Source organism: Hemiscyllium ocellatum, chromosome 30 (genome assembly GCF_020745735.1).
Source record: "Hemiscyllium ocellatum isolate sHemOce1 chromosome 30, sHemOce1.pat.X.cur, whole genome shotgun sequence".
Lineage (NCBI taxonomy): Eukaryota > Metazoa > Chordata > Chondrichthyes > Orectolobiformes > Hemiscylliidae > Hemiscyllium > Hemiscyllium ocellatum.
Window position 1 is genome coordinate 39,422,441 of NC_083430.1, and position 22,506 is coordinate 39,444,946.

At 40.6% G+C, this 22,506-nt stretch overlaps 1 protein-coding gene across 2 annotated transcripts; it reads right to left on the reverse strand.

Annotated features, from left to right (window-relative positions):
• Window positions 1-278: 278 nt before the first annotated feature.
• dhdds (dehydrodolichyl diphosphate synthase) lies at window positions 279-19,956 on the reverse strand. 2 transcript variants are annotated; one of them, XM_060847227.1, is made up of 9 exons: window positions 19,569-19,956; window positions 16,451-16,559; window positions 15,336-15,452; window positions 10,948-11,090; window positions 7,115-7,231; window positions 6,833-6,934; window positions 6,542-6,656; window positions 2,077-2,184; window positions 279-1,638 (listed from the first exon to the last, which is right to left on the reverse strand). In XM_060847227.1, exons 2-9 carry the CDS (start codon window positions 16,511-16,513, stop codon window positions 1,393-1,395), a joined length of 1,011 nt encoding a protein of 336 aa, XP_060703210.1. In that variant the 5' UTR covers window positions 16,514-16,559; window positions 19,569-19,956; the 3' UTR covers window positions 279-1,392. The 2 variants fall into 2 exon arrangements, with proteins under 2 accessions (XP_060703210.1, XP_060703211.1); XM_060847228.1 differs by lacking the exon at window positions 19,569-19,956 and adding an exon at window positions 19,405-19,551.
• Window positions 19,957-22,506: the final 2,550 nt, after the last annotated feature.

Below are 22,506 nucleotides of genomic sequence, written 5' to 3' on the forward strand. Positions count from 1 at the left end.
CTACATAGGTTCCTCAATGTTGAGGACTCCCAGGGCAACTCCCTCACTGTGCCACCACCTCTGCTGGGTTTGTCCTGTCAGTAGAACAGAACATATGCAGGGATGGTAATGGCAGCGGCTGAGGAAATTTACACAGACCAGTACTTTCATACCCTCAGAGTGGGGAAATTAGAATGCACACATACATCCTTCCGAAGTATCTAGTCCATATTACTATGTGTGCTTATTATCTAGCAAAATCAAATATAAATCATACACCGCAGCCATTCAAACCTCTTACAAAGTGCTGTTTTTTAATAATCAGATGAGGCTCAGAACCGTGATTAGACAGAGACACTGAAGGCAAAGGCAACTTTGCAGCTGGATTCAATGATGCTCCATTTCCCTAAACTGATTCTTTGTCTGTATGAACAGGAAAAAAATCTTCACCTGAAAAATAATCATATACAGGGCTTGTATATAACTAGGAGAAGGGGTCTGCAGAAATACTTTGCCCGTACACTTCCACTGGGACTTGTTTCAAACGATTTCCATATTCAAAGTCTCAAGTTCCACATATTATTGAAGAGTTAATCCATATGCTTCCTTGGCACCCTTTTCTCTCAATAGTTTCGGCTGTTAGTAATAGTTCAATAACCATCTTTTTTTTCACTTGTCTGTTCCAAATTTCGGAATCCAAACGATGTCTCAGATCATTCAACTATGGCAGGGACAGGATGAGCTAACCTCAATCTTGTGATACATGCACAGCAATCTGTGGTCAATGAATAGTGACTCAGACAAGAAGCAAGGCAATGGAATGCTGGTTAGTGTCACAGAGTGCTGCTTGTGGCAATCAGGCTGCTGCCCCAGACAGAATAGAGTCTCAAAGTGCCAGCAGTAGGTCGCAGTCAGAAACATACATTTGGAGGTTAAAGTTCCTTCACAGAGGGTCAGAATGCTACCGTGTTTTATCTTTAGCACCACATCAGCAGAGAAGATCGCAATCACTAAATGATACACATTTGGCCCAGAGATTTCACAATACAAATATAAAATCAATCCTAATATTAGTGGACATCAATTTTCATAAAATTATGCAAGGTATAACAATGAAACATGAGCAGACTGTAATGCCACCCAAGGCTGCCAACACATCACTTTCCCTTCCTGGCATATACATCCTGAGACAGCAGAACGTAACAGGCAGCTCATGTCAGAATGAGAAACCTAGCATACCGGAACTGTGAAAACAAAGAGACCCTGAATTCAGCACTCACTTGCTGAATTTAACAGGCAGTGGAGCAGTCTCAATTAGTGATATCCAATTAGACAAAATACCCTCAACAGAGTTATCACTTGTTCACGTGATGGATTCTCACCCTGCTGTCTGAACTTTATAGCCCTTGTCCCCTAAACATGTAGAAATGGTGAAGAACCCTGCACCAGGTCAGTGAGGAATTTTCTCCGCTTGTTCTCTAGCCTTTGCAGGAAGTTGGAGACTCTCTCCTCTCGTTCTCTGCTGTACTTTAAGATCAGTTCCTGTTTGCACTCTGTGCCTTCTGTTTCCCCCAGTGTGCTCATCTGCTCCAGCACACAGGCAAGATCGGCCTCCACCTGTTGACGCTGACATGCTGCCTCGTGCAACAATTTCGCCTTCTGTAAAATAAAAAGCTAACTTTTAAGTTTACATGCAAAGGACAGAACACAGGTCATATAATATTTAATATTTCTTCATATTTGTTGGTCTAATCTGCTCCTAAGCTCATATAATGATCTAATGTTGCAATTACTATAAAAATGACAGCCTGTTGCCAGATGAAGGGCTCATGCCCGAAACGTCAATTCTCCCACCCCTTGGATGCTGCCTGACCTGCTGTGCTTTTCCAGCACCACACACTTCGACCCTCATCCCAACAGCCTGCCCAGCATCCCACCCCAGCCCAGGCTATTCCAATGAGCAACTCTCCCTCTGCACAGACTCTGGAATGGGAAAATAGATCGAGAATGCTACTCCTTCCCCTCCAAACCTGACATAAACCTAGTACCAAATTGCCACATTCCTGACACACCTGCTGCAAGTTTCCACAGACTCACCTGAAGGGCAGCATGATTGACTTGATACTGCAAGATGGCTTGACAGAGATTCCAGAAAGAGTACTCTGGCCACAGTACCGGCTGGAACACTAAGCATGAATGAGAGGTCTGCAAAGGTCAACAATGATCATTTATCAAAAACACAGAGACAATGACCAAGGTAGTGAAAAACAATATGAATAGAAAGCATATGAAATAATACAAGACAACAGGATTAGATAGTTCAGAGGTTGCACTAGCATGAGTTTGATTTCTACAGTCTACACTTCTGTTTGCATTTTTACTGAATAAGGAGCGGCGTTATCCTGGTGACCCAGAGGGAACATCCCTTAAAATGACCAAAGTTTCAGAAACGAATAACAAAGGACAATTTATCATTCCTCTTTGTGGATTCTTGCTTTGTGAAAATGGCAGACATGTTTGCAGAAATAACACTGAAAATAAATGACTGATTTAAGGTCTTTAATGTGTATGAGGTCCATCTGATGCAGAATAAAAATTCGACTTTCTACTCAGTTTAATTTCGGACTACATTGCACATTTCAACCCATAGAGAAAGACAAATCAACATATCTAGGACACATACATGTTAAATGTTCATGTGTTTTGCCTTTTGGACGTTAATGTCTAGCTGTATATTTACACATTTGCAGTAGAGGAAAAAGATATCACATGGAACATCCCAGGGTAGGAAGCATCATGGACTGGGATACAGAAACATTAATATAAGCAAAGTATCAAATTAAGATGTGACAAATTTGCAAAGCCAATTAGTTTCCAAGCAGGGTTTTGGAAAAAATCGTGAGAACATTGAAGCTGCCCCAACTGCAATCTCCCAAAATTCTCACAATTCAGGAACCATGTAAGATTGGAAAATTACACTGGTTCTCATCAATGTAAGAAGTAAACATGGGAAAGCTAGGAAATGATAAACCAGTTAACCTGATATCCATTGCTGGGAAATTACTGTATTATATAAAATATTGATGGAATTACTAAGCACCTTGAAAGTTTTCAGTTAATCAGAGGGAGCTAGCACGGATTTGTGAAAGGTAGCTCATGCTTGATGAACATGATTGAATTTGTTTTTTTTTATAGATTTTTTATTGGGAATTTAACATTTTGACAAATTTACAAAAATAAGCAGAATTTTCAAGCACAAACATTAATATAAAAATAGATCTTAAATATATAATCATCAAAATTCAACTAATCCACAATCATCCAGAGTGTATAGTTGAGTCGCTTACATCCTTCAAATAAGAGAAAATGTTCTCTAATACACTCATAACAGTATGATTAAAAGGAAGCTATTTCCAAACAATAAGAACAAACAAAAAAAAAATTAAACATGTTTGAATGGAGATCTTCCCCCTTGTTCTCAGGGGGCCTTACTACCTTTCCAACGTTCCACCATATCCTCTCCCAAACAGTGTCCCACCCTCGACCCGGGCGCTCCTTAATAGGATTTAGATATAATACCGAGCTAGAGTTAACAGTGAGCGCCGCACCCCCACCCCACCCCACCCATACCTGAGTATATCTAATAGCATCAATGCCACGTACAAACACACATAACTATAAAATTACAACTCCAACAGATTACAGTTAAGTATAATAACATAGCAAGGAAGACAACCCCGCTCCCAGAGGCAAAAGTAAAGTAGAATAAAGTAACCATTTCTCCCCACGGAGTGTGGGAGAGGCAAGCCAACATAAATTGTCTCTTACGATTTATTTAACCGAGTCTAAAAGTTTCTTGGCCTCTTCCGATGATCTAAAATTATACTCGGATCCTTCGTGGGTAAAGCATAACGTCGCTGGGTAGCGTAAGGTGTATTGAATATCTAAGTCCCTTAAACATTTCTTCACCTCATCAAACGCCTTCCTTCTTCGTGCCAAAGCCGGGGAGAAGTCCTGAAATAACATAATCTTGGATCCTTCATGAATCATAGCTTTAGGATCCTTTCCAAGCTTTCTGGAGGCATCCAGGAGTATCTGCCTCTCCCTATAACTCTGCAGCCGGAACAGGACCGGGCGTGGGCGCTGGTTTGTGCCAGATCCGCGTACTGCGACCCGGTAGGCCCACTCCACCCTTACCCGGTCAGTTTCAGCCCCCAGGTTTAAAATCTGCGGCAGCCATCGCTCCAGAAATGCTACTAACTGTTCTTTCCCTTCTTGCTCTTGAAGGCCCAGCAGCCGAATATTCTTTCTCCGATTTCTGTTGTCAATATCATCGATGTAAATTTCAAAGGCCCTGACTCTCTGCTCCAGAGCTCTCACCTGTTCTGCAGCTGTTTGAGCTGCAGCCTCGGAGGTCGTGGCCTTTAGTTCCACCCCCTCCACTCGGCCCTGCAGCTCTTCCATGATTTGATTCTGTTTCTGCAGCTTTTCTTCGAATGCATTCCATCGCTGTCGGGATTCTGCGATGAAATTGACGAGTGTCGATTCCAGCCTAGCAATCATCTCTATAAGGCCTGTTTTTACATCAGCTGCAGCCAGAGGAGAGGAGGGTGGGGGAGGGGTCTTTGTTTTCTGAGAGCTGCGGGGTCCCTTTGATTTACTCATTATCCACTCAGTATTAGACTATTTAAATATAATATTCAGCAGCTAATTAAGATTAAAGAAATTTTTTGGGTGGTTTGGCAAGTGTGGTGGGGACAGGAAACCCACTTTACCCAGGTTTTGGGAAGGGCTCTGTAGACTCAGACTTGCTGAGTCGCCGCCATCTTGGATCTCCTTCTGAATTTGTTTTTGAAGAGGTGATTAAAATTGTGAACAGAAACTGCCAGTGGATGTTAGTTATATTGACACCCTGAAAGCATTTGATAAAGTCTCTCGTGAGATACTGTCAGCCAAAGTTGAAGGTCTCGGAACTGAAGAAAAAATATTTAAGTAAGAAATTTACTGAATGGCAGGAGACACAGAGTAGGTATGACAGGCAGACACTGTAACTGGTATAATGTGACATAGATAAAACACAGCAATTGAACATGCTGGTTGAGTCAAGTTAGAATGGAACATGGTGTGGGAGCAGATCTTACCAGGGATTGGAGGAGGATAGTGAGGAAAATACATCAGATTATTAACTTAATGTATTCATTCTTAAACATGTGTTGGAGAGCCACAAATCCAGTTGTGCTGGTGACAAAGGTAGGCATCGCCATAAGTGATACAGAATGAAAACGTAAAAATGCTATGGAAATATTAACAGATTAAGTGAATGGGCAAAACTATGTCAAACTGAGTTCAATGTAGGCAAGTGTGAAGTCACTCATTTTGGGCCTGAAAAGGTTCAGTTACAATGCTTCCTACATGGTGAAAAGCTAGAAAAGACAGAAGGTTGAAAGAGAGACAGGTTTCCATCTACAAAGATCATTAAAATGGCATGATATGTATACAGAATAATAAAAAGGGCATATGGTGTGTTGGCCTTTATAGTTAGAAGACTGGAAAACATAGGCTAAAAGACATACTACAATATAAAAAGTACAAAATACTTCACATCTGTGTTCTGTTTGGGCACCACATCTAATCAAAAATATAACTGACTTGGTAGAGATGCAGCATAAATTCAGAATTTTGATATTTGGACTTTAGAAGCTATAGTAAATGGAGCAATTACCCTAACTGGATTTGTATTCTTGGAAGTTGAATAATAGAGGGATGATGTGGTCATAGTTTTCCTTGCATTGATTGGAGTATAGAGCAGCTAGAAAATATTTCTAAGGATAGTTTGGAACTTGCAGATGCAGTAGTCAATTATTAATTTTAAACCTGAAATTGATAGAATTTTATTAACCAAAGCTGTTAAGGTAAACTTGGCAAAAGTAGGCATTTGGAGTTAGATCATACATCAGTTGTGATCTCAAAGAAGGACAGAACTGGCTTGAGGTTGTTAAGTGGTCTCCTGCTGTTATAACGATTTTGTTCAGTTCTATTAAAAAGCTTTCCTCCAGCTTAACCAGTCTCACTCATCCACATGCAAAACAGCCCAGATCCTAAATATCGTTTAAAACAAAATGATTTTATAAAACTATTTCAACAAACTAAACACGGGACTGGTATGTATTGAGTGTCGCTGTTCACATTTTGTCTAAATCAGTTCATGCACCGGGGTCAGTATTTAACATCTCCTCCTCCTACAAAGTTTCAGACTGCACTGAAACACTTCCTCACGGCTGGACATTCAGTTCCAGGACATGGAGTTCTCACGCGGAGATCGAGCAAACTTGCTCAATAACATTTATGTTGCCACAGTTCATGATAACACATTATTCTTAAACACCAGCCTCACTGTCATGTGGATATAAATTTTACACCATTAGATAAAGGGTTGATATACCCAATTGCTAAACTATACTAATTATAATTAATTATATTAATAAATTTGTGAAATGGTACAATTGATGGAGTGCATTTTATGGACAACACTTAAAGTAACAGCTCAATGTCAAGTCCTCACCTGCCAGAGCAAGAAGTCACTGAGCCGCACCTCTCCAGATGTGCGGATCAGTAGGTCTGGGTCTGGGGAGCTGCTAGAGTATAGGCACTTGCCCAGCAGAGACTCCGAAAGGTCACTGAAAGAGGAGAGCTCATTTTAATGCTGTGTAATGGAACAACTAGCCCTATGATACAAATTTTAAAGAACAAGACACTAGCTAGTCCCCTCCCACGTGTGATACTAATTAATCAGTTTTCTGAAAGCTTGAGGTTGATCAGACCTGTATCAGTACGTGTAAAGAGGCAATACTACCTGGGTTTCAGTAACCCTTCTTCAACTCCCAAAGCCATCTCACGAACTGCACTGGTGATCTCATGCCGAGAGGTATAGGCGAAGCAAACATTCAGAAAACACCTGCAATGAAGTGGAACGGATAAACGGAACAACATTGAGAACCAGATGCAAATGATGAGGAAAGAGGGTGCCCATTTAATCAGACCAAGTGTTAGAGACATTCATCCACTCCTGACAACCGGACGCACAAACACGGAGACAGGCATACAGGCAGACACACAGTGCAGTAGAATATCTTACTTGTTGTAACTCTGTGTTGCCAGCACTGCCTGGGCAATCAACTCTTGGATATCAACAGGTAGCAGAGTCAAGTTTCCCAAGACTCTGATGCAAACACCATGTTTCTTTAAATTCTCTCTGGGAAATTCAAAATAAAAGCATTTACTTAAAAAAGAATACCACCACTGTTTTGGGCAAATTTATACTCAACGTATAAAGTAGAAATCACAATGCAATCATTTTAATCCAGATGATGCCACCACTGTGTCCAAGACTATGGCAGCTCAGCTGGTAGCACTGATTGGAGTCAGAAGATTCGGGGTTCATGACCAACTCCAGAATTTAAGCATGAAAGTACAGAGGTGTCAATTTTGGATGAGACATTAGAGACCCCAACTGCCCTCTCTGATGAACATAAAGCTTCATGGTATTATTTTGAATATAATTAGCAGAGTTATCCAACTGTCCGACCAAAAGGTAGACCTTAATCCATATCAGATTACCTGGCCATTATCACTTTACTCGGAGCAACAGTTAATTATTTGTTGAATATCCAGTAAGTGGTCAGGTTTATTCTATTTCTATAGTGCACCATTATACCAGAACTGGTGGTAAGGTTAATAAAATATATAAAAGCACAAAATTAAATATAATTAAATTTAATTAATTAAAATTAATTAAAAACAAAATATAAAATTAAAACAATTAAATAGTTAATTAGAACACATTAAGGATGACAGGACAGATGATGTGCTACAGTTGCAACATGAGGTTTTTTGGATGCGATTTGCTGCGGGATGACATGGATTTGGACCTGAATCTTGTTAGGTATAGGCATTTAGGAAGGAAAGGAGAGTAGGAAAAATTGGAGGGGTAGTCTGTTAGTTAATGATGATATTTGCACAAGAAGTGCATGACTCAAGTTCAGAAAACCGAGATGTGTATAAGGTTTGGTAGAAACGATACAAAAGGCAAGAAGTCTTTTGGAAGTGGTGTATAGATTCCTAACTCTACCACATGGCACAGAAGAGCATTAGAAAAAGAATAAACGTGACCTATCAGAAAAACAGTGATTATAGTGAGAGATTTTAATATACATATTGGCTGGAAAATCAGCAAAAACAGCCCAGATGACGAGTTTATCGAATATTTTTAGGATCATTTCTTGGAACATCTTGTTCTGGGGCTGACCAGATAGCAAGCTGTGCTAGATAGGCTGCACAGAAAAATGAATTAATAATCATAGTGATGGCACCCCTAGGTAAAAACAACTATAAAAGAATTAAATCTTACATTCAGTTTGAAAGAGAGAGGAGTTTGAGGCTTTTTCAAATCCACATAAGGGAAACTACGAGGGTATGATTAAAACTTGCTAAAGTGAATTGGCAAATCAGGTTACAAAATAGGTCACCAGTGGCATGGTGACAGACTTTTAAGGGAATATTTAAGAATACACAGAATTGATGCATTCCAATTAGTAGAAACATTTCTAAGGGATGAATCCAACATCCATGGGTAATTAGAAAGACAGTATCAAACTGAAAGAAAATGCACATAATCATGTAAAGACAGGCAGCAGATCAGAAGATTAGACTGAATCCAAAAACAGCAAAGAATTACCAAAAAATTAATGAAAGGGAAAAGGAGTACAAAAAGCTAGCCAGAAATGTAAATACAGATAGTTAAGATTTTCTATAAATATTTAGAAAAGAATGTGAATGTTAATCCTATAGAGAGTAAGACTGGAGAATTAATAATGGAAAATAAGGAAATGATAAATGAATTGAACAGGTTATGTTACTTGTTTTCACCATAGAGCATATCAGCAACATCCCAAAGGCATGATAAATCAGGAAACAGAAGAGGAGAAACTTGAAAAATTACCACTACCAGAGAAGTGATAGACAGTAAGTTGCTGGGGTTGACATGTGCCTGGGACATGACAAATTTCATACTAGGGCTGTAAACAAAGTGGCTAGTGCAATATGCATTGGTTTAATTTTCCAAAACACTCCCGATTTAGGGATGATCCCATAACATTGGAAAACAGCAAATGTAACTCCTTTATTCAAAAATAGAGGGAGACAAAGTGGGAAACTACAGACCCAGCTATCTTAACATCAGTCAGAGGGAAAATATTGGAAGCTATGATTAAAGGCTTTATAGAAGCACACTTTGTTAGGTTCAAGGTAATTAAGCAAAGACCATCAGGGTTTGTGAAAGGGACATTACATTTGACCAATCTATTGGAGTTGTTTGAGTCAGTTAACACATGTTGTAGATAAAAAGGAACCAATGATGTACTGTACCTATATTTCCAGAAGGCTTCTGATAAGATGCTATATCAATTGTTATTGTGGAAAATACATTGCTGATGGTGTAGGGGTAGATGAACAAGTTGATTAAAATACTTACAGGAATAGATGGCAGGTATGGTTCCCAAATTTGCTCATGACAAAATCAATAGAATGTTATCATTTAACATAAGGGGAATGGAACACAAAAGTAGTAAAGTTATACTTCAGTTATATAGGGCACTGGTGAGACCATGTCTGGTGTATCATGCACAGTAACAGTCACTTTGTTTCAAAGGAAGTATGTAAATGCACTGGAGATAGTTCAAAGAAGATTCACTAAACTAATATAAAAGATGGGTGGTTTGAATTATGAAAAAAAGATTGGGCAGGCTTTTGTCTGCTGGAGTTTAGAAAAGGTGCCTTAACTCAAGCATTTAAAATCCTGAAGGGTCTTGACATGATGCATAGAAAGGGTGTTTCCTTACAGGAGAATATAGAATTAGAGGTCACTGTTTAAACATCAGGGGTCACAGATGAGGCAAAATTCTGAGGGTTGGAAATCTTGGAATTCCCTTCCTGAAAAAATGATGGAAGCAGAGTCCATGAATATTTTTAAGGCAGAGGTAGACATTCTTGTTAAGTGGTTGCAAGGTTGTGAAGGATGGATGGGAATGTGGATTTGAGATTATAATCTTAACAGCTATATTGCATTGTGCAGCTGGCTTGAGGGGCTGAATGGCCTACTACTACCCCTAAAATCTATAGCATTTGTCACTCTAAATTAAAATGAGAAATCTGTATCTGATATTTTGTGTATTGGAGACGATGCAGTCCATACCTCTTCACTTCAGTGCTATTTACAGTATTGTTATGACATACAGTCAGTTTTGACATAATATGACAGTTCCATTCTCATGTGATGTCACATTATAAGAAAGTCACACAATAGCCACGCCATTTAAACTAATGGGGCTGGAATCGCATTATAGACAATACAGGTATTAAAAAAAAGGTCTAAATTCTACAATCATGTTAGTGCCAAATTGTTTTGAAGAAATACACATTATAGCAGAACCAACTGTTCATGGATACCAACAGGATTCAGGAATGAAATGGGAAGTCCATTGGGCAGTAGTTGGGAATGAAAATTCTCATTTCTCCTTCTCAGAGTCCATGAAGAGAAGGAACCCTGGCTGATTTCCATCCTCTAACCTAGATACCAATGCAGTCTGTGAACTGCAGCCCTCCCGGCTGGGTTGGGTGAGTTCATGTCACATCAAAAATGAGTCAGGGTCATTGTTGTTGGATGCCATTGCCCCAACAACTTACACCTTTCCTCAGTCCTTATACCTCTGGTCAGGCAAGAGGGAGATTGTGTACATGGAGAGAAGTGCCTGGAGTCAGCCACAAGACATTGTCGGAAAGATGATGAAATAACCCAGATACTCCAGCTTTGATTGTGAAGTTAATAGTCATTGTGATGGAGTAACACAGCAGGGACCTATTATTAGACTTGGTGTATGTATTTAACATCAGTGCAATTTTTCAAAAGCCTACTGTTCCTCGAGGAGTCTCGTGAATTTCTGGCGTGCAAGTTCCATCAGTCCATCCACTTCCTCTTTGGAGCGCTTGAAATTCTCAATACTGAAGGCATAAACAGTCACTTCTCGGATATTCAGGTTCAAACACCAGCGAAGGGTCTGCAAAAAAAAATCAAACCTTGTCACTTCCGCATTACAGCTCACAGAGATCTCATCTCAATTGATAACCTTGATTCCCGGAACTCCTCATTCCCATGCTTTGTGGTCTTTCTACCCTTCTTACTCCGGGTTTGGGTAGATCAGAGAAGAAATTGTGTGACTTGGGGGTCAGTGTAGAAGGGAGGGACTTTTAGATTTGTGGGACATTGTGCTCACTTTTGCGGAAGGAAAAAGCAGTTTAGAAGAGATGGGCTTCATCTGAGCAGAAATGGAACTAATTTGATTGACAGAGTAAATAGTGTTGTGGGGGTGGATTAGCTAATGGGCCTAGTTTTGGAAGTACCAGAGAAGGCAAAAGAGATGGGGAATGGGGAAAAAGAAATGAGGGAAGGATTTAGTGACAGTGAACAAAGAAATGATTGCCTTCCAAGAGAAAGATAAGGGCAGGATTAAATTTTATGTATGTAAGTGCACAAAGAATCGTGAAAAATAACGTGGGGACTGGGAGCAGAAATTGCTGTTAGGGGATATGATAGCAGCATTGACAGAAGCGTGACTCAAGCCAGAACAGGAGTGCATACTTACCAGCCTGGGTTATGAGGCTTTTATGAGGGTAGGTAAAAAAGGATGTGCAGCAGTCTTGATTAAAGATAGTCTCATTGCCCTTGAACAAGATGCAGTTCCTGAATTAGCATTTATATGATCGGACGTGAGAAACAGGAAGGGAGCTGTGACCTTGTTAGGTATTTATTTTAGACTTCCAAATAGTGAGGAGGAAGTAGAAGAGAGGACTTGTAGGCAGATTATGAAAGTTTTCGGAAGTAAGGTTGTGATAGTTGGTGATTTCAATTATCTTAGGATAGACTGGGAAAAAGATAAAGTGTGGGGCAATGAAGAGGAAACATTCCTCTAAGGTGTGCAGGAGAACTTTCTGAAAGAGTACATTTTGGAAATGAGACAGGCAAAGTGCGGAATGTCAGACTGGGGGGATATTTGGGAAATAACAATCATAAGATAATGTAGTTCAATATTAAATTGTAAAAGGATAAAAATCGGTCAGTTATCAAGATTCCAGCCTGGAAACGGGAAAATTTTAGGGCTTTAAAAGTTAAACTTAAGCAAGTTGACTGGAAGCATATTTCAGTAGATAAAAAAGTGGATGAAAAATTAGAGAATTTCAAAAGAAAGACGAATAGGGTGTAAGCACACGAGAAATAAATGAGGTTTTCCAAAGCTAGAGTATCTTGAATGACTAAGAATAGCGATGAGAAAATAAGGAAGGAGAGGGAAGCATACAATGCATACCAGAATATTAATAGCAATAGAATTCAGGAAAGATATCTCAAATGCAGGAGAGAGGCTAAGGCCAGATTAAGGAAGGCTGAGGAAGAATGAAGAAAGGAGGGGCAGGCTGTGATAAAAGAAAAAGTAAAATGCAATTCAAACCTGTTAAAAGATTACTGAAGGATAGAGTGGGGCACATAAGGAAAAGCAGGGTATGCTGTTCACTGAAGCAAAGAGTATAGCAGAGGTACTAAATGAGTACTTTGCTTGTCTTTTCCATTTTGAAAATGGTGACAATCACCTAATTGAAAACATGCATGTTGAGCACCTGAGCAGTACAGTAATAGATAAAGAAGCAAGGGCTGGCAGCGCTCCAGGTAGAGAAGTTGCCAGGTCCAAATGGGATACATCCTAGTTTGCTGCGAAGGGTAAAGGAGAAAATTGCAGGGCTGTTGATAGAAATTTTCTAGGCCTTCTGAACACAAGATTAGTCCCTAGAGACTGAAAGATTGCAAATGAGACACGATTGCTTAAGAAAGGGGCAAAGGATAACCCGAGAAACTGCAAACCTGTCAATGTGATGTAAATAGTGGGAAAGAAAACTGATGGAGGTCATATTACAGGACAAAGTCAATATGTATGTAGAGAAAACATAGTTAATACTTGACAGTCAACATGGCTTTGTCAAGGGCAGGTTACGTCTGACCTGGCACTGGAGGAGGATAATACTAGGTATGTTATACAATTGGACTTTCAGAAAACATTTGATATGATGCCTCATGGTAGGTTGGTTAGCAAATTAGAAATATTTTGAATGGATAGGTCCTTGGCAGCAGAGATTAGAAGTGTCCAAAAGATAGAAAACATAGGGTGTGTATGGATGAGCTTTATTCAGACTGACGATGAGTTGAAAGTTGTATTCTTCAAGGAGCGGTGTTGGGTTCCTAGCTTTTTCCGATTCATATTGTTACGAAGTTGAAGGTGTGTACTGTACCTTTAAGAGACAGTGAATGCTGATTTACACTGAGAGCTTACAAGGGCCTGTCATATGACTAACTAGCAGTCTCAGTGTACGGGAAATTGAAAGTATGTAACATTTGGCTGTGAAATAGATACTCAAGCTGGTTGGTTAAATTTGAATTGTCAAAACAGCAATCAGTTTAAATTATGCCCCAGGATACTAATAACCAATTGAGTTTGAATTTATTGTTTTTGCCAACATGGAACCAATGAGACAATCCAGTGTTGGGGGTATTAAAAAGCAAGCATTTTGGAAGTCAGACAGAATAACTACCATTGACAGAGTAACTGCCATCGAAACACGATGAAAGGTACCTTTTCATGCAAAACACCTTTGCAGTAAAAGAAAGATGACAACCCAGGAAGATTTTCAGCCGAAAGAAGACAGACACTGGAGACGACAGCCACTTTATGGTTTTGAAATTAAGTTGATGTAATTTTAATAAGTGTTTATTGGAAAAGTATATTGTTATAGAGTTGGATGCAGGTAATAAGCAGTTAAGAGAAAAGGGGGCTTAGAGTTGTGAATAGGTGTTGTTTAATGTTCACTTTTAGAGTTACAGAATAAACTGATATTATTTTCTTTAAGTACTAGAATTTGGGAGTTCTATGTCACTCATACTTTAACAGATTACAAGACAAGGTGAGCTTTTCTGGGTGTTTGGCAGAGGGGTTCACTCCTGTGTCTTAACAATATAAATGATTTGAAGGGAATGATGATGGCAAAATTTCTAAATTTGCAGATGATACTAAGCCAGTGAGAATAGTGAACTGTGAGGTTGAAGCTGAGCAACTTCAGAGAGACATTGACAAGCTGGCCAAATTGGCAGACGAATTTCAATGCAGAGAAATGAGGTAATGCACTTGGGTAGAAGAAACACAGACAGACAACGCAGACTCAAAGGTATAATTTAAGGAGCAGAGAGACCTCAGGGGTTCAATTGCATAATTCCTAGAAGGTGGCCAGGGCAAGTTGAAACAGTTGATAAGGTGGCTTATGGGATCCTTGGGTTCATTAATAGAAGTATTGAATACAAAAGCAAGAAAGTGATGCTATACCTCTACAAATCACTGGTCAGACCACATTTGAAGTACTGAATGCATTCAGGGCAGCTTATTTAAAGGAAAGATATTAAAGCCTGGAGTGAGTGGAAAGGAAATTTCAACAGGAATGAGAGATTTAAGAGGCAAAGAAAGACTGGAGAAATTGAGCTTATTCTCCTTGGAGCAGAGAAAATCAAGAGGTGATCTCATTGAGGTTCAGCATGATGAACCATTTTGACAAAGAAGGATATTCTGTTTCCAGTAATTGGTTTGTCAGTAATTAGGAATCAATCTCAAGACTGTCAGCAAGAGAAATTGTTAGGATTTGGAACATGCTGCATGGGAGAGTGGTGGAGGCAGATTCCATATGAGATTTCAAAAGACAACCGGATACATATTTGAAAGTGATGAATTCAAAGGGCTATGGAGGTAGAACTGGAGAATGGATCTAACTGGATAGCTCTTTTGGGAGGTGCTACAGACATGATAAGGTCAAATGGTCTCCTTCTACACTGTAAATTCTCTAACTCTACAGAGGTTGTCTTGGATTTCAACTCCTCACAACTTTCAGAGTCTTTTAGATTCAGGTAAACGGTATTCAAATACTAGCAGTTGTAAACTTAGGTTTGTGTGTGAGCATTGAGTTCCTGTCACTTCATTTATTGAAGCCGAGCTTAATTTTTTCCTACAAATAATTTTCACAAGGTTTTAGTTGCCCTTCCTGTTGCAGGCAAACTCTCAAAAGGCAGAGGCGTTCAACGCTCCCAAATTTTGATTTCACACAAATTCCTTTCGATACATCACTGCCACTGGTCTAGAAAATAAAAAAAATTATTTGATGTTTCAACAAAGAAAGGAAATTAACATTAAGAATGCAATGCTGATTTGGCTGAATACCTCTGCCAGTTTCTCAAAGCCTTGAGAATGACCCTGCTCTCTCTCCACTCGACATTTCTGTGCATAGCGTCGATTCCCATCCATGATGAACGCCACATGCTCAGGCATTGGACCAACCTGCATAAAAGGATTACATGCTCTTAGAAATCCTTACTAAACAAAGACTAATTATTCAGACAGGAAATAAATCATTGGTTTCTGTCAACTAAACCAATCACTGAGCTCCAGAATATTGAAACAACCAGCTAAGGTTTTTGTTTATATAAACTCTTCTGATTCTACTGACCCCAAGCTTAAGTAAAAGGACATGACCCACCATTCTATCAAAATATCATTTAGGCATGTGTTATTGACAGACAGGGCTCCCCTACTCCCATTGTGTAATCAATACTGCTGGAGTTCATCAGCTAAAAATGCAGCTTATCTACCAGCGTAGGTACACTGCCCACTGCATTCGTATTCCACTCTCCATAGTATTGAACTGCAGGATCAAATGAAATTGAAAGGCAACAGAGCAGCAAATCTAGTACAGCCTGGTGAAGAAGGGTAAAAATGGAAAATATCACACACATCAGTGCACTATTGAGTGTGCAAATACAATATGTATCCTATAAAGTCAACTGGGAATATCTATGTTTACACTGTGTGTGCACTGCAGAATTTGATTAAGTTTATAACCTGTATAAAACAACAATATCTCCTCACATCCTAAAAAAATAGTATCTGGAACCAAGAATGTAGACAAGCATTTGTTTCCTGTTAATGTGAAAGATAACATAAGGAGTATATTCTCTGTTACATACAGGGAGGCATGCTAAGCAAAGCTGGAAGCAGAAATCCAGAGCAAGTACACTATGTTTTAGGCAGTGTTTTTCAATAAGGGTTAGGCTGCTCAAAATCTAATCTAAGGTTCTGAATAAAATGAACACAACGTCTCATGGTCAGCTTGGTCAGTAACCATCAAGTTGAGCAGAAAGGACTAAAGCAGTGTGTGAATGAGTTGCAACTTAAAGTTTACTGACGAAAACTAAAATGTCCTTTTCAACAGGTTTTCCCCATAATAATTCATTATTACCAAATTTACCTACCCTTAAAAGATAAATAAGTATATTTACCTTCAAAATGGATGCACAAAGCCTTTCTACAGGATTCAGCTCTGCCTCCTGGATCCAAGACATTGTCAAAAGTTGGATGCTTCAGAGCAGACACAGATCTGATAGTATTCTATAAATTGGGAGAGGAATTAATAATAAAGCACCGGAGAATCACATGTTCCACTAGTTTTTATCAATGCCTCCTGGGTTCTTGCAGTCAGTAACAAGGTCAAAGCAAAACCCTGTTGTGTGAAAGAAACTCAGCAACTTTGTAGTTTTCCCTTTCGAGTTCTCCATTCATTCAACTGTACAACAGAATGAAATGAATTAAGCACCAATACATTTATATTAGAAAGAATGCTAGGTATTCTGATGACCACTTTTCATCAAGGCAGCTTTGAACAGGACCAGTTTTAGCAGAATATTAGGGATATGGGACTTCATATATGCAGAGAGTTTGGAAAAACAGGGATAGTCTCCTTGGATCAGAGATAATTAAGGGGGCATTTAATAGAAGCATTCAAAATTACGAGATACTTTGGTGAGCACCGGGGAGTAACAGCTTTCTCTGGCAAGTAACTCTGCAACAAGAAATCAAAGATTGAAAAAAAAGTCAAAGACTAAGAAGAGAGAGATATCAGAAGATTTTCTTCACCCCACAGACAGTTATGAAGATCTGGAATGCACTATCCAAAAGGATATTGGAGGGAGATTTTATTACAACTTCCAAAAGGCAATGGGAATAACATTAGTAACACTTCATGAGCATTATTTTGCAAGATTATGGGGATAAGTTGGACAGTTCTTAAAATCAGGCAAAGCTATATTTTTTTCAACCTCCTTCAACTATGACTTTGGAGACAGTAAGGACTGCAGATGCTGGAAGCCACTCAACAGATGAGAAGTTGGAAAAGCACAGCAGGTCAGACAGCATCTGCAGAGCAGGAGCATTAATATTTCAGGCCGAAACCCTTCATCAGGACTGGCGAGCGGAGGCCTGAAGTAAATGGGGTGTCAGGGTCGTTGGGGAAGGATAGGTGGGATGGTGATAGGTGGATGCAGGTATGGAGTTATAGTGATTGTATAGTGATTGGTCAGTGGGAAGGGTGGAGTGGATAGGTGAGTAAGACGAGAGGACAGGTAAGGTCAGGTCAGGGAGGTGAGGAGGAGGGAGAGGGCTGGACGTGGGATAAATCTTGGGGTTAAGGGACTTTAAAGCCGGTGAAGTCAATATTGAGGCCATTGGGTTATAAGCTCCCCAGGAGAAATATCATGTGACATGCCTCCATCTTCCATTTGGCCTCACTGTGCCAGATGAGGGGCCAAGGATGGACATGTCACTGGGGGAATTAAAATGGATGGCAACCAGAAGGTCAGGTTGATTTGTGCATTCAGATCGCAGATGCTCCATGAACTAGTCCCCAAGTCTGCATTTGATCTCCTTGACATAGAGAAGACCACATCGGGAGCAGTGAATACAATATATCAGGTTGGATAAGTGCAGGTAAATCTCTGCCAGATCTGGAAGGATTATTTGAGGCCTTGGACAGAGGGGAGATGTAGGGGCAGGTGTTGCACCTCTTGCAGTTGCAGGGAAAGGTACCAGTGTGTTGGAGACATTGACAGGAGTGTAGAGTTGATGAGGGAGTTATGGAGTGAATGGTCCCTATGGAAAGCAGACAGGGGTGGGAAAGGAAATATCTTTTTGATGATGGGGTCTGGTTGTAGGTGCCAGAAATGTCAAAGGATGATATGTTGAATTTGGAGGTTGGTGGGGTGGTACGTGAGGATTGAGGGGTCTCTACACCTATTGCTGTTGGGGGAAGGGGTTTTGAGCGCAGAATTACAGGAGACATGGTTGAGGGCATCCTAATTACCGAAGAGAAGAATCTACGGTCCCTAAAGGAGGAGGATATTTGGGTTTTGCTGGAGCAGAATGCCTCATTCTGGCAGCAGATGCAGTGGAGAGCATGGGATGGCATTTTTGTAGGAGGGTGGGTGAGAGGAGATGTAGTCAAGGTAGCTGTGAGAATTAGTGGGTTTGAAATGGATATCAGTAGTGAGTTGGTTTCCAGAAATGGAGACAGAGAGGTCCAGGAAAGCGATAGAGATGTCAGAAATGGTCCGGGTGAGTTGGAAATGTTGGCAAAGTTGACGAACGGCTCAAGCTCCTCACAGGAGCATGAGGCAGCACTGACGCAGTCGTCAATAAAGCAGAGGAAGAAGGAGGAATGGTGCCAGTGTAGTTGTAGAAGAGGGACTGTTCCACAAATCCTACAAAGAGGCAGGCATGGCTCAGGTCCGTGTGGGTGTCCACAGCCACCCCTTTGGATTGTAGGAAGTGGGAGGACTCAAAGGAAAAATTGTTGAGGGTGAGGACCAGTTCTGTCAAGCAACTGAGTGTGTCAGTGGAGGAGGAATGGTTGAGCCTATGGAAGAGGAAGAAATGGAGGGCCTTTCAGCCCTACGTGTGGGTGATACAGGTGTAATGGGCCTGTAATAGGCTATAGTGAAGATGATGTGTTGGGGGCAGGGAACTGAAAGTTTTGGAAGAGGGCATGGGTTGTATCACAAATGTAGGTAGGGAGTTTTTGGACCAAAGGGGAAAGAACAGAGGCAAGGTAGGAGAAGATGAGCTTGGTGGAGCAGGAGCAGGCAGAAACAATGGGTCAACCAGGGCAGTTGAGTTTATGGATTTTGGTAGGAGATAGTTCCCCGACCCCGCATTGCCTGTTTCTATCAGGTTGGAGGCTGTGGGCAGGAGATTTCCCAACGTGATGAAGTCGATGATGATTTGGGAGACGATAGCTTGGTGACCAGAGGCGGGGTCATAATTGAGGGGACGGTAGGAGGACGTGTCAGAGAGTTGGCATCTGACCTCAGTGATGTAGAGGTCAGTTCGCCATACTACGAAGCAGGTGATTCAGCCCATCTTCACACACATCTCCTTCCACCCATCTTTATTTTGCTGTTACCTTCTATTCCTTTCCTCCCTCGCATGATTATCTATCTTCCTTTTGGATACAACCATTCTATGCATCTTAATAACTCCTTGGCAGCAAGTTTTCCTTTCTAGCCACGTCTTGGGTAAATAGGTTTCTCCTCAGCTTCTCAATGGATTTATTAATTACTGTCTTACATGTACGGCTTCCAGTTTTAATTAAACAGTGATCCCTCTCCTGATCTTGAACATCTTCAGCACGTCCCGCGCTCTCTCCGATTCCTTTCTATTTCCTTTTGTCCTTTGACCCTCATCTGAACCCGCCCATTGGCTGCGCGGGACCAATCGGACGCAGGTCACCATCTAATTGGCAGCGGGCCCAACCAATGGGGAGTGGCAACGTCTCCGGCTCAGGGTCAAAGGGTAAATTCCGCGTTCAGTTGAGGCCGTCGCCCCGTTTATTCCTTGGTCTCCCATCCCCTTTCCGGTAAATGGTCATGGTCTAAACCCCGCTGCTCTGATCTCCCGGGATCGGTTTCTTATTCACCGAGATACCGGCGGCCTGATGGACAGCGTCTCCGCGACCGCTTCACCACCTCCACGCTACCGCTGGTATCACTGCGAGGGTACCATTTAATGTTTTAAGTTAACAAGAAATCACGAATTGTAAACACCGATGATCAGAACACAGGAATCCTGTTGGTCATCGGTACTGGCTTGCTTAATGTTGGAAATGTTACCATTTAGCCGTGGACCTATTTTCTACCGGAGTACGTTTCAAAAAGCAGGACATGTCACCGCCAGGGAATTAAAGGCGACGTTAATGTTTAAAGGGGAGGGTTATAGCGTGGTATAACACGGGAAGACTTTGACCTGCCCATTGTACTGATGTTATTCTAATTATTGCCATTTATTGGCCTCTGTTCTATATATAGTTCACGTAATGAAACTCCACCATGCAGCCTATTTTAATCAGTTTTGCTGGTATGTGGATGTGGTGATATGTCATCATAGATCCCACTGAGTAGGTGCCACTGTACAGGAACATAGAACATAACAGCACAGTACATTCCCTTTGGCCCTCGATGTTGTGTTAGTCTTTCATTCTACTCTAAGATCAGACTCATCTACATACCCTTCATTGTACTATCTTCCATGTGCCTATCCAAGAATCACTTAAATGTCCCTAATGTATCTGACTCTACCACAACTGCAGTACAGTTGCACTACTCTACTACAATAGTGCATTCCACACACCCACTACTCTGTAAAGAATCGATCTCTGACATCTCCCCCTAAACCTTCTGCCATTACCTTTAAGTTACAGACCCTTGTGATACACATTTCCACCATGTGAAAAAGTCCCTGGCAATCCACTCTTTCTATGCCTTTCAACATCTTAGAAACCTCTATCAAGTCACCTCTTATCTTTCGTCATTCTAGCCCCCTCAATCGTTCTTCATAAGACATGCCCTTCAGTCCAGGCAGCATCCTGGTAAATCTCCTCTGCACTCTCTCTAAAACTTACACATCTTCCCTATGATGAGGCGACCTGAAATGAACACAATATTCCAAGTGTGGTCTAACCAGGCCTCTATAGAGTTGCAGCATAAAAGGGGCATAATAACATTTTCTGGTGTGCAGTTCAAAACTGAGGCCAAATAATAAATTATCACAATTTGTCCTCCTCAGACCCTTCTCATATGATTTTTGCACCTGATGCCAATATTATTTTCTTCAGTTAATTCCCAGAAACAAAATTCAGTTTTAAAAAAAACCTGATTAACACTTGGAAACAAATGTATTGGTCATACTGGAACTCCATCTTGAAGTATACAGGATGATTGGACCAGTAACCCCGATGATCCTCTGCTCTTTGAAAACATCTACATGTAGTCATGTGGTCATAGAGATGTATAGACGTTTCAGTCTAACTCGTCCATGCCGACCAGATATCCTAAATTAATCCAGTCCCATTTTCCAGCACTTGGCCCATATCCCTCTCAACCCTTCCTATTCATATACCCTCCCAGATGTCTTTTAAATGTTGTAATTGTCCCAGCCTCTACTACATCTTCTGGCAACTCATTCCACACACCCTCTGCATGAAAAAGTTGCCCCTTATATGCCTTTTAAATCTTTCCTGATGACCAAAAATACAGATGTAGAAATATTTTCACTATGAGAGCAGAGCAGGAGTTGCAGATTCTGTGATTCATAAGTTCATAAAATATAGGAGCAGATTTAGGCCATTCAGCCCATTGAGTTTGCTCTGCCATTTGATCGTAACTGATATGCTCCTCACACCCATTTTCCTGCCTTCTCTCCATATCCCTTCAACCCACTACCAATTAGAACTCTGTCTAACTGCTCAAAATTACTCACTGTCCCAGCATGAGAGTATGATGGGATCCTCTCTACCTGATTGGTGAATGAGTTCTAATTATGCTTTAGCAGCCCAGTTGATTGAAACTCCATCCACCACCTTAAACATTCACTCCTTTCACCATTAGTGCACATGACAGTAGTGTGCACAATTGATCAAGCACAGCTCAAAAGTGTTTGAACATAAAAATTATGAGTAGCAATAGGCTATCTGCATCCTCAGGCTTTTTCACCATTCAAGGTGATCATGAGATGATCTCAATACGTTTACCTCCATCACCTTTCACTTTCTTGCTTATAAAGAATCTATCTGCCTCTGCTTTAAAAATATTTAAAGACTCTGCACCACCAGCTTTTGAGGAAGAGAGTTCCAAACACTGATAAAACTAAGAAATTAATTCTCATCTCTGTAATAAGATGGACAGTCTCTTTGCTTAAACAGTAAATCCTAGTTCTAGATTCTCGTCAAAAGACAACCTGTATATTTCATGTTTTAGATTAGTAAATCTTCTCTGAACTGTTTCCAACACATTTGTATCCTCCCTTCAATAAGGAGATCAATATTGTCTATAGTACTCCAGATTGGCGTAGGGATAAGAAAATTAGGGAAGTAAACATGTGGCTAAGGGATTGGTGTGGGAAAGAGGGATTCCACTTCATGGGGAATTGGCATCAGTTTTGGAACCGAGGGGATCTGTACCGTTGGGACGGTATCCACCTGAACCAATCAGGTACCAATGTTCTAGCAAAG

Bases quoted from the DNA above. Each gene is read 5' to 3' on its own strand.
- dhdds (XM_060847227.1), bottom strand. From the start codon at position 16,513: ATGTCTTGGATCCAGGAGGCAGAGCTGAATCCTGTAGAAAGGCTTTGT. The intron at 7,232-10,947 runs GTAGGCTTTTGA...TGAATTTCCCAG, and splicing joins ACGAGACTCCTCGAGGAACA to AGAGAATTTAAAGAAACATG. The intron at 1,639-2,076 runs GTGAGTCTGTGG...TTTATTTTACAG, and splicing joins TCAATCATGCTGCCCTTCAG to AAGGCGAAATTGTTGCACGA.